At 39.6% G+C, this 19095-nt stretch overlaps 1 protein-coding gene across 2 annotated transcripts in view; it reads left to right on the top strand.

The window, feature by feature from the left end:
* The window catches only part of COL9A1 (collagen type IX alpha 1 chain), an 83704-nt gene that overhangs the window by 33425 nt on the left and 31184 nt on the right, over positions 1 to 19095 (top strand). For both annotated transcript variants that reach the window (XM_061207729.1, XM_061207730.1), the window contains 15 exons: positions 215 to 268; positions 1531 to 1584; positions 2228 to 2260; positions 3356 to 3412; positions 4814 to 4867; positions 9272 to 9325; positions 10656 to 10709; positions 13312 to 13365; positions 14777 to 14830; positions 14951 to 15004; positions 15131 to 15184; positions 15991 to 16044; positions 17073 to 17117; positions 18185 to 18238; positions 18343 to 18396. In XM_061207729.1, coding sequence (XP_061063712.1) covers positions 215 to 268; positions 1531 to 1584; positions 2228 to 2260; positions 3356 to 3412; positions 4814 to 4867; positions 9272 to 9325; positions 10656 to 10709; positions 13312 to 13365; positions 14777 to 14830; positions 14951 to 15004; positions 15131 to 15184; positions 15991 to 16044; positions 17073 to 17117; positions 18185 to 18238; positions 18343 to 18396 — 783 coding nt within the window. The remainder of the gene's footprint in view (positions 1 to 214; positions 269 to 1530; positions 1585 to 2227; positions 2261 to 3355; positions 3413 to 4813; positions 4868 to 9271; positions 9326 to 10655; positions 10710 to 13311; positions 13366 to 14776; positions 14831 to 14950; positions 15005 to 15130; positions 15185 to 15990; positions 16045 to 17072; positions 17118 to 18184; positions 18239 to 18342; positions 18397 to 19095) is intronic.

Here is a 19095-nt window from a genome sequence, read left to right as displayed (position 1 = left end):
TCTGCTAAAAGTATTTTATTAATTTAAGGAATTTCTGTTAATTTAATTGATTTCTATTTAAGTAATTAAAATTTGATCAAATGGGTCGTCTCGTTGGAAACCAAAGCTAGCACGGATACGTAATTCTAAGTCAGTTTATCGTATTTGATATCACTTGTCATAGATTGTAAAAACATCCATAAATCACCGTGTCCCTTTAATTTGTTGACTGCAGGGTCCTCCTGGGGGAGCAGGGCTCCCCGGAGAGCTTGGCCGTGTTGGACCGATTGTGAGTACACACACACACAGCGCATTGATAGACATTTGCTGATTTAACTGAAGATGTTACTAGGGAAGGCACATTGCCCTAACTGTATGCTTCCCCCTGCAAATCCAGGAAATGGCAGATGAATTTCATTCCAGTTTATAATATTGATGAGGACCAGGGTAATAATGCTCCCTCGTTTTTGTAGAGTGATTTAAATTTTTTCCCCGAAGTTTTCAGCTAAACTTTTCTTCCCAACTTCTAGAATTAGTGATCAAGTCAAGAAGTGTCACCTTCGTTTTACAGACTCTCAGCCAGGATTGGGGTCCAGTGTCTTTTGTATTAGTCTCTCTGCAGGAAATGAAGTGAATAGTCTAAAATTACTACCAGGTACACTTATGTTAGGATCATGAAATCATAATCGAACTGACAGAACTTAACTTTAGTCTGTAAAGAGCTGAACTTCATGGAAGAAATTGCTGGTAATGTGTTTGATGTTAATATTCAATAAATATTCAAAAAAAGTTGAATCATTGACGTTATCTGAACGATAGATAATAGTAAATCCACTGAGCGTCTGTAGGTGCTACTGTTTGACAAATTTATTTAGTGAATGATGAATGAATATGAAATGATTGTAAAATTGATTGTCAGATGCTTTTGACTTCTTATGATAGAACATTAGGAAGGAAAAGTTGTGCCAGGAGTGAACTCTGGATATTAAGTCTAACTGGAATCCATTTTCATCTGAATGGCTTATTTGAATTTAGCCATCTTGATCTTCTGTCCCAATTGCAAGAGCGTGCAGTGACAGACCGAGTGACAGCTTCTGGGTGAAGAGCCCCAGGGGTGGCTGGCCCTGCAGAGGTGACGACCTTCCCTGCTGCAGCTTCAGGCAGGCGCAAGCCTTCCTTGCTGCTGTTAGCTGGACGGCACTAGCAGTATTGGCTGTTCTGGTTCCCCTGAAAATCAACTAGAAAAATATGTAGTGTTTCCAGTTTGTTTGCAGAGTAGATAAAGTGATCATCCTATAGAGAAGAACTGGCTTTTTTCCCCAAGTCTCCCTCTGCCTTGTCTTATTACTTTGGTGAGACCGGAACTCCTTTATTCTTCTGGTTTTGTGGAGGTAATTGGATTGTGGGTCCCCCATCGATTTTGGTGGCAGGTCCATGCAGGCTGAGCTCTGCAGGGTTTCTAGGAATGTCAGTTTCTCATGCCTCACCAGTTTTATGTGCTATGTTTTGACATGTGTATAACCACTGTGTCACAATTTTCAAATAACTTAGGGTGACCCTGGGAGAAGAGGACCACCAGGCCCCCCTGGTCCCCCGGGACCCAGCGTAAGTTATTTGCAGCTTGAATTTCTCTGCGTCTGAGAGTTGGGATTAAAGAAGCCTAAGAACCAAAAATGGAAGTACCTTTAAATCAAGTCATTGTCCTAAAATTCCAGAATGGCTATGATTTTTTCACTCATTCAGAGCTGGTCTTTTTAGGCCAGAATAGTAGAGAAATCACAAGAATTTAAAAGATGGTTTTCACAGGGAATGGTTTACTTATTGTATTTGAAGTGCTTTGAGGCTTGTGATTTCTCAAATGTTTAAAACTTGGACATATAAAAGGAACATTTTCAAAGGAACTAGTTTTTACAAAGGATTTACACAGTTAAGTACTTTTAAAAATGCGGTTAATTAGGAGATTATCCTTATTTTTAATTTATGATTTAGAGTTCTCCATATTTTCTATTCTCTCATTTTATTTCCCTTCCATCCCCTGAAAGAAATAATCTACTGCAATTTAGGTTTCTCCAAACAGAATAGGCCAAGTCAAGTTTTTAGAATGTTAGCGTATTATATGCTATTTATTCCTTATAGGTTATTGAACAAATACATTGACTGTATTTTTGTCCAATGAACTTTCTGTTATTAGTAGTTTGAATTAAAATGTTTCACTATATTCTTAACTTTAGTATTTTCTTTACTTTAGGGAACAATTGGCTTTCATGATGGAGATCCATTGGTAAGACGTTTTCCTTTGAACAAAGTACAGTTTAGGTCAAAGACCAGGAATTCTCTTTAAAAGGTGCATTCTCTTTAAAATGACCTCACTGGAGTATGTTGTATTTCTGTCTTTTACTTTACTCAGATAGCAGAGCAGTCGGCGGGACTGGTGACTTGGTCGCTTGTGTACACTCAGAAAAACCGTTTTTCATTATAGAAATATCTTTTTTTCCATAATCTTTTTACTTTATGACTAAGACATGCTTTTTTTTTTTTTTTTTTAATTGAGGGGAGAATTTCTTAAATTTATTTATTTATTTATTTATTTTTGGCTGTGTTGGGTCTTCGTTTCTGTGCGAGGGCTTTCTCTAGTTGTGGCAAGCGGGGGCCACTCTTCATCGTGGTGCGCGGCCTCTCACTGTCGCGGCCTCTCTTGTTGCGGAGCACAGGCTCCAGATGCACAGGCTCAGTAGTTGTGGCTCACGGGCCTAGTTGCTCCGCGGCATGTGGGATCTTCCCAGACCAGGGCTCGAACCTGTGTCCCCTGCATTGGCAGGCAGATTCTCAACCACTGCACCACCAGGGAAGCCCTAAGACATGCTTTTTACCAGAGCACCGCAATATTAGAAGATAGAAGTCAAATAATCCCCTCTGAGACTTGTTTTACTTATAGACTGATATTCAAACAATGTAGGGAAACTGCACTAAATGCAATTTTGGTCCATTTGTTGGGGGGACATGACCCTCAGGACAGAGCTGTTGGAGTGGGGGCCAGGTGGGAGGGGACAAAGATCAGATCCTGGGACAGTGGCCTGTCTGCAATCATTTTATTTCTTTAACAAGTTAAATCTGAAGTAAATATGGCAAAATAGTAACATTCATTAAATCTGGGTGGCGGATACGTGGGGAAAGGGTTTGTTATGTTCTCTGTACTTTTCTGTAAGCTAGGAATATTTCCGAGTTTAAAAATAAAAGAATAAAAAAGGAAAGGGGGTAGTCAGAGTTATTTAATGAATATAATTGAATTGGGGCTCTGTAGCTGGAATCCTAAAAGATGTACCATTTTGTCACAAAGTAGAAGCTCTGGTTTACTGTCTCTCTGTCTCTCTGGCAGTGTCCCAATTCCTGTCCACCGGGTCGCTCTGGATATCCAGGCCTGCCAGGCATGAGGGTAAGAGAATAATTTCCATGCTGGATTCTGTTTTCAAGAGTATTATCCACAGGAAAAGTAGAGCCTTTCCTTGAAGCACTGGCCTTTCTGGTGCGGAGTGCCCATTTTGATGGATTAGGCAAGTCTGTGTCGCTTATTCTGTGGTCCTTATACAGTCCTGGAGATTCCCGCTGGTACCCTGACAGACACAGATGCTTGATTATTCAGTGCTGTTCAGGGAAGAAATACCAGTGAAATGTATTGGACAGAGGGACCCTACAACACCAAATGAAGGTTCAGAAGTTTGCTCCAGTGATGAGAGATGCGGGCCAGGGACCGTATACATAATGTATGTGAAACTGTTTTAGTTAAAAAGAATTGGAAAAACTGTGCAAAATAGAGAAGAAAAGAGACTTTCCAAAAGTGTTTTTCTCTCACTCTGCCATCATAACTACTTCAAAATTGCCATAAAAATAAGAGAATAAATACCAAAAGCTGGGGTTAAATGGCTTTCTCTCTCTAGTCCAGACCAGGGAAGTTCTGCCAAAGATCCGAAAGGCTCCGAGGCCCTGGGTTTCCCACTGTGGTTATTGTGGAGGTTAGCTTTGGTGGGTTCCCATAACTGCAGAAGACTTGGGCCTGGCTTGGTGTCTTGTTTGTCACAGAGACTTGCACCCTTGGTACAAGAAACGTTCTGAGGACGGAAGCTCTGACAGACTTAATTTCAGAATGTTTATTTCACATTTGCCTCATGTCCCTGACCCAAAGCACACATATGCTTAGAACAGGTGGCTTGACAGTGAAAGATGGGGATTTCTGTTCATGCGCTGCAACCTTCACGGGCTGCTGCTTATAGCTTGTCACCTGCACTTAAACTGTGTACAAGAAGAGGCAGAAAGTCGTGTGTCTGGGGAAGCCCTTCTTCTGCTTCTAGGAAGGAGATGGGCACAGAGGAAGCAGAGGGTTTTCAGGGGAGCCTCCAGAGAGCAGGGAGTAGCCCGTTGAGTGGGTCAGCCATCACCTCTGGAGAGCGAGTTACTGATGCTGGAGAAGACTTCATGCCCTTCGCCCAACTGTGGGAGGGAGCTGAGGGGGGAGGGTTAGGGACCAGCTGGCAGTGAGTCATTGCCCAGTGGCTGAACTAGGTAACGGGGTGTTTGCTATTCTCGAACAGTGTTTGTCTATTAACTGAAACTGATATTTATTATATACTTTGGTCATGTAGCCCACATGGTGTTATCAAGGTCTTCTAAGGCTATCATTTCTCTGACATCACCTTTCTCTTAGCAGCACATGGACATAGATTTTGGGGGAGCAAGGTCATTTTATGAGCCTTCTGACCACTTTCTGTGCCAAAGTCAACACGTCTGTTTGTTTGTCTATTTATTTGTTTCTGTACTTACGTACTTTTGCATTTGTTAGGGTCATAAAGGGGCTAAAGGAGAGATTGGTGAACCTGGAAGACAAGGTCACAAGGTAAGGACAATGAATATTTAGTGGGAAAATTGTGATTAAGAGGTCGTGATCACTTTCATTATAAAGAATTATAAGGAATAATCAAAGCATACTATTTTATCCTTCCTTTTCCAGTGATGATTAACAAGTTCTCAGTAGATGCATCAATATTCTGATTAAGCATCATATTCTAACATTGTTCAGTTACAAAAAAAAGAACAAAGAAAGCACCATACACTTTCATTCTTTCCTGTATTGCTACCCCTTGCTTTCCTTTTCAAATCAGTCACTCAGCTCTTTTACTTGATGGTTTTTTTTTTTTTTTTAATTATTTATTTAATTAATTAATTTTTGGGTGTGTTGGGTCTTCGTTTCTGTGCGAGGGCTTTCTCTAGTTGCGGCGAGCGGGGGCCACTTTTCATCGCGGTGCGCGGGCCTCTCACTGTCGCGGCCTCTCTTGTTGCGGAGCACAGGCTCCAGACGTGCAGGCTCAGTAGTTGTGGCTCACGGGCCTAGTTGCTCCGCGGCACGTGGGATCTTCCCAGACCAGGGCTCGAACCCGTGTCCCCTGCATTGGCAGGCGGATTCTCAACCACTGCGCCACCAGGGAAGCCCTCCTTGATGGTTTTGATAGTCAAATGTTATTCTAGCTGGTTGTTCCACTGCACTAAACAAAATTTTATGACAGGAGTAAAATTTTATGACAAGTGTTGCTGAGACTAGCAAACAGGGAAGTTGGAGATTGGCTCATAGCTTCTCATCTTAAGTTCTGAAATAATGTATCTGTTTGTTTCTGACCTCATTTCAGTGTAACTTAGATTTTGAGTAATCTGGAAGTTAGCAATTGGCACTTATATTATTTTCTGGGTAGAAACTGAAATCCACAGCACAGCTTGCATTGGGGCTGGCATGTCCTGCAGAAAAACCAAGGCTGAAATTTAAAGCAAGGTGACCTATTTGCCTTTTCTTTTCACCCACTAGGATGAAATCGCTTTAGAGTAACTAAGAATTTGACTTCTTGTATGGTAGAATTTTAGTCCTGGTTAATTCCATAATATTTTACAAAGTCAAACTGTTCTTGTCAATGCGGGTCTTCTAGACTTTGTTGAATATGTCCTTCTACACCTTTATTGGGTGGCAGAAGTCTTTTTCTTTAGAAGTTAAGAGCTTGAGAGGCAATTTATTAATACCTTCAGGCAGGCATTAATATTCTTTTTTTTTTGGCCGTGCCGCAGGGCTTGCAGGATCTTATTGCCCCGGCCAGGGATCGAACCTGGGCCCTCGGCAGTGAAAGCATAGAGTCCTAACCACTGGACCGCCAGGGAATTCCCAGGCATTAATATTCTTGAACTCCTTAGGTAAAGCTGTTGAACAATCTCAGATAATGAGGATAAATAAGCCAATTTCCTGTACCTTATTACAGTGTGAACATTCATTTAAAAAGTCTTTTATTACTTAGGCTCTGAATAGTTAAGGCATTTTATTTATCTGGCATATAACAGCTGGGTTCTTGATGTCAAATTGGAGAAAATAGAAAAAAAAATCAAGTGCTTTGGAAATTTCTCTGTGTGCTCATTCCTCCATTGAATTTTTCAATTTGTAATTTTAAAAAACCAACAAATATTTATTAAGTACCCACTATGTGCCAGGGTTTATTCTAAGTGCTAAGGGCGCAGAAATGAAAAAATGTCCAATATGGCTAAATTAAGTATGATATATCCATATAATAGAATATCATCTAACCACAAAAACAAGTGTGTAGGAATATTAAATCACACCAAATATTCAGGAGGTAATACGTATAATAAAGCAGATTTAGTAGACTTCTGCTATTTTTGATGCCCTGCATCCCTTTCTCTTTTTTTGGGTGACCTCTTTTCTTTGGGCAACTTCCACTTCCCCATCCCATGGGTTTTGGGAATGGACCTGTCAGTCAGAGTGTCTCTCCACTCTCCCACGAAACTAGCACTTTTTGAGACCTATACAAGTTAGTTATCTGGACTTTCAAATTTGGTTTGGTCTTCATTGGGGAACCTGCAAATTTTTTGGTGTGTTAGGTAACTGGCCAAAATTTTCATTAACAGTTGTTGAAAATTCCTTTAATTTATTTCACATGTTTATGTCACTTAAAACTTTCAGTGGTGTCTTTGAAAATCGACCTATGAAGATAAGATAGCTCCTTGGACAATGAATCTTGAAAGGGCTAATAGATGCTTTTAACTGTAAACTGAAAGCAGAAAGATGAAGACTAGGGGCCTGAAGTTTGCTTTCAGATTCACAGTTCTGCCTTGAGTTTACTCTACAAATTAATTAATGAAGATTTAAAAAATTGTTTATAAAGATAAGAATGAATAGTCAAAAATCTTTCAGTAAAATGGTAATAAATTGCTATTCCTAAATTTGTCACTTAGCTTTGTGGTTATTGATTAGTTATTGTGTGCTATTCATCTGCTGGTGAAATATTTCAGTCAAATACATTACTCCAAGGTTTATCAAGAATCTATGGGAAAATACCCCAAAACCTGCTAATGAAAAATTACAATCACTGTTGTTTTTGTACTTACATGGGGAAATACAAGTAGTATTTAATCATACGTATGTGTTGATTATCCGCTCCATGAACTAGCTTATTCACTGGCTTTCCTATCAGGACCACCTCCCTCCACTGTCAATCTTATGATCTGATGGAATGTAATTTGAATATAATTATGAGACAAAGGTCCACTATGTAAGACTCTCAGAGTTCATTCAAAAATCAAGTGTAAATTATTTAGGTATAGCCTAGTTCTTTGCATTAGATGCCCAAATGTTCTATATTAACACTTCTACTGAATTTTTTGTATTTCTTTGTGGGTGTGTGTGTATGTGTGTGTTTGTGTGCAAAAATCTCTATGTATAAAGTATAGCATGTGGAGTAAGAAAATGGGTGAATTGAAACATGTAATAAACAATAGAACTGGATTTTAATCTACCATTATGAACAAATATCAAAAACTAAGAATGTTTCTCTCGATGAACTTCACAATTTAAGTTATTCATTACCGTAGAAAATGTAGAACAGTATACCTATTGTGAAAAGCAAAACCTTTGTCAGAGAGAAAATAACTTTTTTCCCAGAGTCCGTAAAGTAATCTTTCTGTAAGAAACAGTAGTTGGATTTATGTTTAGAATATCCTAACATTTTAAAGTATATCAGAAATATACTTTCGAACAAACTTAAGAAGTATTCAACAAAATGAAAAGAACAAAACTTTATTGGTGGAAAGAAAAAGAAAACGTTTTGACTAAATATGAAGATACACTGAGTTCCGAGATGGAAAGACTCAGTATTGTGAAGAGTCTAACTCTCTCTATATAACCTATTCATTTAATGAAGTCCTAACACAAAGCAAGCAGTGTTTTTGTGAAGATCCGCCCAACAATTCCAAAGTTCATGTGGAAGGGTATACATTTAAGAAAATCTGAAAATAAGAGTAACTATAAATGAAAAATAAAGGTAAAGGAATTCTCCCAACCTGAGATTAAAATGTATTATAGAGTTTGGATAATTAAAATGTTGTGGTATTGACAACATCATACAGCAGACCAGGATAGCTGAATAGGAAGGAAGTCCAGAAACAAGTATATTTATCAATTTAACATACATTAAAGATGAATTTTTCAACCTGGGTGGAGAGAATCTATTATTCAATAAACGATATTGGATAGAGTGCCAGTTATCAGGAAAAAAAAAGATTTCTACTTTATATTTACATAAAAATAAATTACTGATAATTTAAAATTTCTATGTAAGAAATTATAAAATTATTAGAAGAAAAATATAGATGAATATTTATATATTTTGGAGGAGGCAGAGAAGGCTTTTCTGAGCAACATCAAAGGTAGAAGCCATGGAAGAAAAGACAGATTTAGATTTAAGTACAATTTAAAAAAATAAACTGTACATGGTACAAAAACTGTAATGAAAAAGTTAAAATGAAACTCATAATTAAAAATATTATAGTTTAAGGAAAAGTTTGCATAGTGTGATCACACTTTCTTAATAATACACCTACAACACACATACTTAAAACATGAATGCATACACTCCCTCTCTCTCTCTCTCTCTCTCTCTCTCCCCCTCTTCCTCTTTCCCTCCCCTCCTCTCTCTCTCTTTAGAAAAGCTTTGAAAGGATAGCATCCAAAATGTTACTGGTGTTTATAGTGGAAAGGTGGGATTTGGGTGACTTTATTTATATACGTCTCTGTATTTTCTGAATGTTCTGCAATTAATATGGATTACTCATATAAAATAATTTAAGAAAGTATCGTAGACTAATTCAGGAGATGCCAGATGAACTGACCACGTGCCGAGTTAGACCGAGCCCATTTCAGTGTCCATTTGCTGGAATAGCATTTGATGCCCTTCTCTCTGTGGTTTTTCAGGGTGAAGAAGGAGACCAGGGCGAACTAGGAGAGGTTGGAGCTCAAGGACCTCCGGTGAAGTATTTTTAGAAACATATTTAACTATGTTGCCGGACCCCGGTGGTCTTTGGAGGATATCATTACTGCTTGATGAACTTTTGGGGTTTGGGAGAGGATATGCCAAAATATTTCTGTAAAATTCACAGTTTTTCATTTTTTAAATATACAGCATCTGTCAAGGAACGCAAGATTTGTAAAAAGTATGCTTTTTGGAACACTTACGCACGAGCTCGGGAGACAATACGTGTCATTCTCATGTCTCTGCTATTGATCCAAATATTTCTGGAATTCTTTTTTGAATTACCTTCAGAGTCAGAAAATAAGCCCCACAAGAATAAGCAGCCTTAATCTGATTTGGCCAGATCTCACTTTGTGTCCTGAGCTGGATCACCCCGCCCATGTGTATTTCAGGCCATTCCTAACTGATCTACAGAGACCTGGGACTGACCTCGATGCAAAACAAACAGTTGGTCATGGAGATGCCCCCTTTTCTCCAGTGAGAGCACAGGGAAATGACTGGCCTAGAGCTACTTTATCCTAAGCCATTGCGGACAGTTAGCAAGTTGCCCGGAAGTGGCTACCCCGCTTTCCTGATGGGGCGTCTGCCCGCTGCTCCTCCCCAGGGAGCATCTCTACAGCATCTGTTTCTGGAGCCCTGCCTCTGTGGGTCCAGACAGTCAAGCATGACAACATTCAGTGTTGAAGGGGATCCTAGGATCGACACCCTGCACCCTCATTTTGAGGATTACCCACTCCTGTGCCCGAGAAGGGAGGAGATGGGTTCCTCCTGCCCCAGATTGGAATTCAGAATGCCTTTTCTCGTAGAAACGGTGTAACGTAGAGTGATGGCAAGTGAATGATGGAGACCCCAGCTACACTTATAGGAAGAAGCCTTTGTGGGTTGCCTGGGGACCTATTGCCTTGGATGGCACACACCGGTGGGGAAAAATTAGTCCAAGGTTTAAAATCACGGTCATGTGACCCGTAACCAAGTTACAAACCATGAAGGAGGCAAAAGTGGCAGTGCATTCTGTGTGTGTTAAAAGTCAAACGCTTTATCCTCATTCTTTGATGCTAATGATACTTACTTTTTTGCCATCAGTCATTGTTCCAATTCCAGATTTGTGTAAGTCTTCAGAATTTTTAAAAAGGGTTTTACCATCAGAAGAATTCCTTTTGGATTTTTCTTCTAAACCAGGAAAGTTTGTCTGCAATATAATGTCACTTTTTCTCAGTGTTACCTTTGGTTATGATAACATCCTTCTTCTGGATCAGCTTTTGTGATGACATCAAAGAATGTGTGCTTCAACTAGAAGAATTTACTTCTCTTTTTTTACATTTCCAGGGAGCTCAAGGTTTGAGAGGCATCACTGGCATAGCTGGAGCCAAAGGGGAAAAAGTAAGATGATGATGGTGATGACACACTACCAAACTGCATCAATGTTGAAGTTTTGGGCCATTTCAAATATCTTCTTATCTTTAACAACATCACTTTTTATTTCTTATTTGGTGCTTTGTAGATGTTTGGTTGGGTTCTTACTTTCTGTTATAAACGTAGATGATAGAAATGAGTCATACACAGGATACTTGTTATTATTATATATTTTAAATTATTTTGGGTAAATAGGACTAAGCAGGGCTGTTATGTCTAATCTCTTTTCTTTATCAGTAGTTGACACTGATAACACTGACACAGTACCTGGAGTGCCCGGCAAAGGCAGGAGGATGGAGAGGTGGAGCTGAGAAGGATGAGGCATTGCCCTTGGTGGGGAGGAGAGGGCAGGGCAGGGCTTGCTTGTCTGAGTGAATAGAAGAAGCAATAACAACGCAAGCTTGAACATTCATGATGAGCTCAGAAATATTTTTCTTGCTGTGTGCATGCGTGTGTGTGTGTGTGTGTGTGTGTGTGTGTATGTATGAGTGGAGGGGGTGTGTCTAGCTTCTCTCAGATGTTAAGGAAATGGTCAGCACTTTTTAGAAAGTTTGTTAGGAAAGCCCATTTGTAGGCTCCAGAAAATTAAAAACGGGGCTCTTTGCCCACCACCCCTCCAGACCCTCACCTTATCCTCTGCAGAACCTCTGAGGCTAATTCATGTTGTTCTGCACAGAAGCACAGAGTCTTTCATTAGCAACCAGACAGGGATAACGGGCACATTGTAGGTGCTCAGTAAATGAAATAAACCTTTCTAAAAAAAAGAGATGCACATTTTTGTGGATCGAAGGAATTGCTTCATGAATAATTCCATCAATTTCATTTTTTCAGCTGCTTTCTCTGTCTCTCTAGGTTCTCTCACTGTGCCTGTCTCCCTCTTCTGTTTCCTATAGAATTCTATGTTTCTTTTCTAAAAACACTGTCTTTTTAAAAACATATTTTGCATTTCTGTATTCATGTTTCCTTAAGTAACATTCTGTGTGTACTCTTCTGTTATTAAGTAATAAATCCCATTTATTTTGAAGTTGCTGATACCCAGGCCTTTGCTTTTTCTGGGTTTAAATCACCTCCTGAAATATGTGACCCTCACTTTGAAACCAATTACTGTTCTTGATATTCTCTTTATTTGAGGCATTTTGCTACTTGGTAGTTTTCAAAATTTCTCATTTCCTCTGATTTTTGTCAAATTGTTTTCAATAAAAAGAAAAAAGCTCTTCTGGTGAATTCAGACCTGCGGAGTGGTTACCTAGTAACAGCAGTTTGGGTCTGAGCTGGTGCTAAACAGCAATGAGAGAGAGAGAGAGAGAGAGAGAGAGAGAGAAAGGGAGAGAGAGGGGCAGCATCCAAGCCATTTCTATAACTCGAAGGCTGGCTCTGCTTCCACAGGCAACATGAGTAATGAATTCAAGGGCTTTGTCAGGTCTCCCAAACCTCTTCTTCACTGGTGGACGGAGAATGCCTTCTGCTGTATTCTAGTTTTAGGGATCAAAGACTTTCAATGCTCTGTGGTGCCTCTGCTTCTTTCTTTGATTCTACCCATGTCTGAACCTTCTAGCAAAGGTTTTCTAATTTTTAATTCTTACTGCAGACACCGTCCACCTGGTTTTCTTGGCCTGACATCTACCCAATACCCTTTTGACTGTTTTCCATTTCTTTTATCATCTCCTCCTCTCAAGCCTGTTCGTTAGGAGACGGCTTGTTCACTTCAGGGGCCCATCTGCCTTCTCATTCCCCTGGTAGATGAGAAAAAGTTTTAAACAGGGGGGTGTGTCTTGTCATGCAGCATATGTAGAGAGCACTAAAAACCCCATATTTTTGTTTTCAAATCACATTTTGATTCTTATAATGAAAATAGGGAGGCGATATGTACAATAGATAACAAAGACAGAGATAGTTTCATGATGATTAGATATATAAAGCTCTGTAGTTTTTAGCCATCATCACTGGGCAGGGTAAATCTGTTGTGGAGAAAATAGATCAATTACTTTACACATACTGAACCTACCATCTATCCAGGATGGAAGAGGGGATGCTTCAATCCTTATTACAATTTGTTCCTCTGAGTCACATGGCTGGACTCCTGATTCTAGGTCTGGGTGGGGATCTCGAGTCCCAGAAATCCCTCCCACTGGTGTGGGGGCTGTGGAGTCCACAGCAGCTACTATTTGGGTGTCCCCTTGGTCTTCACCATCAATGAATTCCTGTAGGGATCCTGAGAACCCTGGAGTGTGATGACCAAACCTTTCCCAATAGGCTTGCCAAGTTCTCTAAACAGGTAGCTCATATCAGCAATCAGGAATGCACGCAGTGTTTGTTAACTTAAAATATTCAGGGTGGTATCAAAGATTGGGTGTAGGTACTTTTGGTGGGATGAGAGAATGTAAACCAGTGTTTTAACATCTGACGTTTCTGATTAAATACTCCTCGGGTTCACTGATGAATAGAGTATATATTACAAAACACAAAACCTCCTTTTTATCTGGCTATTGAAGTTCTTTAGAAAGACTGGTGTGCCCTTTAGCATACATGGCTGATCTCAAGTTCATTTCTTTGTCTCGTTTATTTCCAGGGCGCTCGGGGCTTAGATGGAGAACCCGGGCCACAAGGTCTCCCTGGTGCACCTGTGAGTAGTTTTCCTTTCATGGGATCCACTGATAGATTTTTTAGCAATGATCAATGATAGATTTTTTTGCTGTATGTATGTGTGTGTGTGCAAGTGTCTTTACATGTGAATAAGATGGAAAAATGGGCAATAGTTTCTATATTTATTTAAAATTTTAAAATTAAGACAAGTATCTCTTTTTTGTACAGAGACATGTTCTTCTGACTTGATATGGGTTTTGTTTTTCTCATAAGTATAGTCAAATTGTTAAGTTTTTATGCTTGCTGTGTTTTCCTTTTGCTTTGGTTGCTAGGATGCTTAGAGTCACAGAAACTCTCTCACTTTAAGTTCTTGGGTAGTTCTGTCCTTTTTCTCTCCTATGATTTCTGATCTCATTATTTGATATTCTGACGGCCATGTGCACACGTGTCCTTATTGTGGACTGCCTCACACCTGTTTTGGAAGTAAATAAACCAAAAAGCTGTTCATTAATATCTCTCATACCACATTGAAAAGAAGAAAAGGTATAAGTAAAATAGAATTTCCAACTATCAAGGTCCGGTGGGAAGGACAGAATGTAACTGAAGGATAACATTTTAAGATCAAGCTCCAGAACATGTGGTGGAGGTAATGCACCAAGCGGACCTGAGAGGAAGGAGGGCCTGCAAAGCCGTGCTGGGAGGGAAGGGCAGCGAGCACAGGTGGGGAGGGCAGGGAACACAGGTGGGGAGAAGCCCTGTTGGGGTGATGGGGGTGTGTGCTACCTTAGGGCTGGCACAGCCTGGGTGGAGAGCTCCTTTTGAGAAGATGAACTGGAATAGATAAGATAGAAGCACATTATGGAGAGTGTTTAATGCCAATCTGGGCGATCCGAAGTGATGCAGTAGCAACAGGAAGCCATTTGAGGTTTTAGAGCAGTTAAGCAATTCAACAAAAGCTATATTTTAGGAAGACACCTCTTCTCATCTATTACCGCCTGCACCATATATCAACATTAGCTGGGTAATTCTGACAGAAATCATTATTATTGACGGGGAAGTAAGTAATATGGAGAAAAGGTTGGCAACTCGTCCAAACCTCAACCCACCACTATAGTCAATGAGGCTAGAGAATGTGTAGACATAGTTACTGATGTCAAGGTTACCTGCAGTGTGGACCTTAATTTTATTATACCTATTCATCCAAAGAGCACAGAAGCATTATGCCTTTACAATGAAATCAATAGACATGTAAGTCTCAATTATCCTTATGGTAATATCAATTTTTAGGACAATATAATTTTTATAAAAAGATTTCTTGAGGCATCCATGATAGAGCAAAGCCATTGGGATGAAACAGCAATAGTAAGGTAACGTAGGTGGTGTTTTATAATTTCAAAAGTCTATCAATAAGTTACTTTTGCTTACATAAACGCAATTTTATTTTCATACAGGGTGATCAAGGGCAGCGAGGACCTCTGGGAGAAACAGGTCCCAAGGGAGACAGAGTGAGTTCGAATTCGTGTTAATCACTGCGAGCGTGGAGGTTGTGCTGATCTCTTTGATGTGACCTAAGTACACGTGGTAACTGATTGTGTCTTGTCTGTCTTCTCCCTTCTACCCTGCAGGGGGCTCAGGGTTCTCGAGGAATTCCTGGTCTCCCTGGGCCCAAGGGCGACACGGTACGTCCTGAGCTGTAGTCATCAAGCCCATTTTTCAAAGTGATTATTGTAATAAAACTTTAGAAAGTGATGAAGGGAAGAAGAATGTGTTTCTAAGAGACAGTGTGTTCCTTTGTGCGTCTTTAGGGCTTGCCAGGTGTGGATGGCCGGGACGGGATACCTGGAATGCCGGGAACAAAGGTAGCTGTGTGATTTAGTCTAAAGGTGGTGAAGTCGTCCCTGCCAGGGGCCCGCCAGGCACAGGGTTTCCATCACTACGTCACTGGGACATTTATTGAGCTGGTTTTGGCTTTTTTTCCTCCTTTTAATTTTTTAATCGAGTGTCAATTCAAGATACTTATTAGAAGTCAGAAAGAGAAAGACAAATACCATATGACATCAATTACAAGTGGAATCTAAAACATGGCACAAATGAACCTTTCTGCAAAACGCAAAACAGACTCACAGACATAGAGAACAGACTTGTGGTTGCCAAGGGGGAGGAGTTTGGGGAGGGACGGATTGGGAGGTTGGGATTAGCTGATGCAAACTATTATATATGGGATGGATAAACAACAAGGTCCTACTGTATAGCACAAGGAACTATATCCAGTGTCCTGGGATAAACCATCATGGAAAAGAATAATGAAAAGAATGTATCTATGAGTATAACTGAGTCACTTTGCTGTACAGCAGAAATTAACACAACATTCTAAATCAACCACACTTCAAAAAAAAAATTTATTAGAATAGAATGTTTGTTTGCTTGGTTTCAGAAAGTCAGTAAAATTGCCCCATTGATGAAAGTAGGCAGAAGGAAATTATGTATTTTGATTGCATTTCTGTCCTAAGTCCTATCCCATCTCCCCGCCCTGAACTGGGTCATGCTATAAAAGTGCACGTAAGGTCAGCTGTGCGGATAGTCCTTTTGCTTAGAAGGTCTTGGTCTTTCCTTTTCTTAAAAGAAGGACAGCAGTTCATACAGATTCAATGAAAATTTTTTTCAGGGTGAACTAGGGAAATCTGGACCTCCTGGTGAAGCAGGGTTGCAGGGGTTACCTGTAAGTATTTGAGTATTTAAATGTTGATTGGTTTACATACATATTTTGAAGATATGCACTTGGAGGAGAAACATGTTATGTATGTAATTTGATAAGTTCTGGAGAAGAAATGATGCTTTAATTTTATATTTTTACAGTTTTTACATTTACATTTTTGTACGTTTTCTCTGAATAACTAGTTATTTCTCTGATAACCACACTAAGCTTTAACTTTATATTTTGCATCCCTCTGCTCTCTTTAGTTCACTAAATCTTCCTTATATCCTTTCACTAACCCTGAGCTGTGGTCCAGGCTTTATACGTCCTCCTACTTTTAACCAGTTCTGAAGCCCTTGTACCAGGGTTGAGCCATAAGAGGTTGAGAGTATGTTCAGGGAACAATGTGAGATAATACGATTTCATTTTTTGATCGTGTGCTATTTTGAATTATTCAAATTGGTGTTTTCCTGCATTAATGTGGCTGGAAGTTCATGTGGGTTATACCACGTGTATTCTTGGCTCTTTGGAGGCAATTATTTCAAGTTAAAAGGGATACTTGGTAATGATGAGGACTGCCCTCGGTTTATTACGATATCTGACACTTTAAAATAATCAGAGAAATCAGGCCTCCCAGTAGCACCAAATCTTAGACCCAGCATTCTTCTGCCATTCTCTTTCTCTATTTAAGCCTTAGAGTTTTTGATAGGTCCTTGCTTTGTATTCCATACGTGAAATCATGCCAGGAAGGGCTCCTGTTGATCTGAAAATAGGATTCTAATTTGGAAGTTCATCCTTGAAAAGTAACTTTAGTTTAGAGCTAGAATTTGCTGTAAGGGTGTTCAGACATAACAAGCCAGTTACGGTAAAGTTGCCTTCTACACTGTGGGTAGGTCTATAACTGTTCAAATTGGGGAACTAGGAAGAATCTCCCTCTAAAGCTTTGAGGTTGTCACGATGCCCCCAGCCCCTCGGCAGTATGCAGTGGGCTTGGCATCTCATGGATTCTCAGAGGAGGTGATTAAACCTAAGTTCTGTGTGCATTCTTTCAGGGGATACCTGGAATTCCTGGCGCAAAGGGTGTTGCCGGTGAAAAGGTAAAAGATGAAAACTTTGTAATTAATATTTTTCTCTATTTCTTTATTCTTTTACTAATATATTTTATTTATCATTTTATATATTTCCAACCTGCCTTTTATTTTATGTTTGACCTTAAGGAGAAATCAAAAAGGCCTTAAGGCTTCAGAAGCTAATCTCTTTCCCAGCTGCAGAAATAGTACTTTGACAAAGTGTTGCTGATCGAACTTCCTTCTTGAAAGAGTCATCCTTTGCCAGTGTAAAACAGAGGAAGTTTTATTGCTCTTCACGATTTACTATGAGGACGATATTAAGCCATAGAAATTGTCAGTGCATATTATTAAGATGATTTACCTTAAACTAAAAGATATTAAGCATTTTGCTCACATAATGATCAGTTTTAAGTGCTTATATTCTAGCACTTAAGAACAATCGTTGAAAGAAAAAATTAAAGGGCTAAAATATAGCTTTACTTTAAATAAAATAGATAAACTGTGAATAATGTAGACATTGATTACTATTAGATTACATGGCTCCAGCCCTCCTATCGTAGTGGCTTATGGAGTCTTGAGCAGAGATGTTCCCTAGTAAGTGGACCATGGGCAACTGATGGCGGGGTGGGATCCCAGACACCTGCTTTCCCTGGAGCTTGCTGGCATATCCCTTATTTCCTCATGTTGGCATGATCTTTTACAATTTTAATGGTGTCAATGTCAGGTATCAATAAAAAGGCTCAAAGAAGTGTATTGGAGGTGGAAATGATGAAGAAAGACATATATAATTAATATTGTAAAGAAAGAAAAATCCTCTCTTATTCTTGTCTAAAGACCTTCATTTTTTGACATCTGACCTTTGCTTTTAAACATTTTTGACATCTTTATTATGCCTCTGGAAGTGACAAAACAGTATCCTAACCTAAATCTAAACAACTTTGATGTACCCACCAAGAAAGAGAGTTTACATCTTAATGTAAAATCAGGAAAGTAATGCTATTTAAGTGTAAGAAATACCCAGTCTGGGTAAGACAGGTTGATTATTATGCTTATTTACTGCCTGAATTACTCTAAATATCGTATTTTACCTTCAGGGTAACACAGGTGCTCCAGGGAAGCCCGGTCAACTGGGGAATTCAGGCAAACCGGTAAGTTGCCATGGGTTACCTTTTCATACTTTGTAACCTGTTGTAATCACTAAGCAAAGGATTAGGGAGTTTAACTTTTTCTTTACCTGCCTTCCTCATAACAGGGCCGCCAGGGGCCGCCAGGAGAGGTGGGACCCCGAGGACCTCGGGGCCTCCCTGTGAGTATTCCTTTTCTGTAGACCCCTCCCAAAGTGCCTTCCCCAGGCTTTGCTGGGTCTGCCTTCCCTCCTCTCCCTCCCTCCCTCCCTCCCTCCCTCCTTCCCTCCCTCCCTTCCTTCCTTCCTTCCTTTATTCATTAATCCATTAACTCATCCAGGAATGCCTTCTGATGTTTTAACATGTGATAATCCAGATAAACAATGGAACAGGAATGCTACTTAGATATACAATATGCTTTTTCTTCCCCTAGAAAGTGGAAACAAAAATGAAGTATTTAAAAAAAAACCATGATGACCATTTCTGCTCTCATCCCGTGATGAAGGAAATATTTTAGTGTGATTAAAAAAAAAACTCTATTGAGGTATAATTCACATATGATGTAATTCACCCATTTAAAGTATACAATCCACTGAGTTTTAGTACATTTGCAGAATTGTGCAACCATCACCACAGTCCACTTTAAAACATTTTCATCACCTCAAAAAGAAACTCTAGATCCACTTGCAATTTCCTCTCAAACCTAGGAAACCACTCATCCACTTTTCTATAGATTTGCCCATTCTGGAAATTTCATATAAATGGAATCATGCAGTATGTGGGTTTTTTAATGATTGGCTTCTCTCACTTAGCATAATGTTTCAAGGTTCTTCTATGCTGTACCATGTATCAGTACTTCATTCCTTTTCATTGCCAAATAG

The sequence above is a fragment of the Eubalaena glacialis genome, chromosome 12, assembly GCF_028564815.1.
Source record: "Eubalaena glacialis isolate mEubGla1 chromosome 12, mEubGla1.1.hap2.+ XY, whole genome shotgun sequence".
Taxonomy (NCBI): Eukaryota; Metazoa; Chordata; class Mammalia; order Artiodactyla; family Balaenidae; genus Eubalaena; species Eubalaena glacialis.
This window is presented reverse-complemented; position numbering and strand designations above follow the sequence as displayed.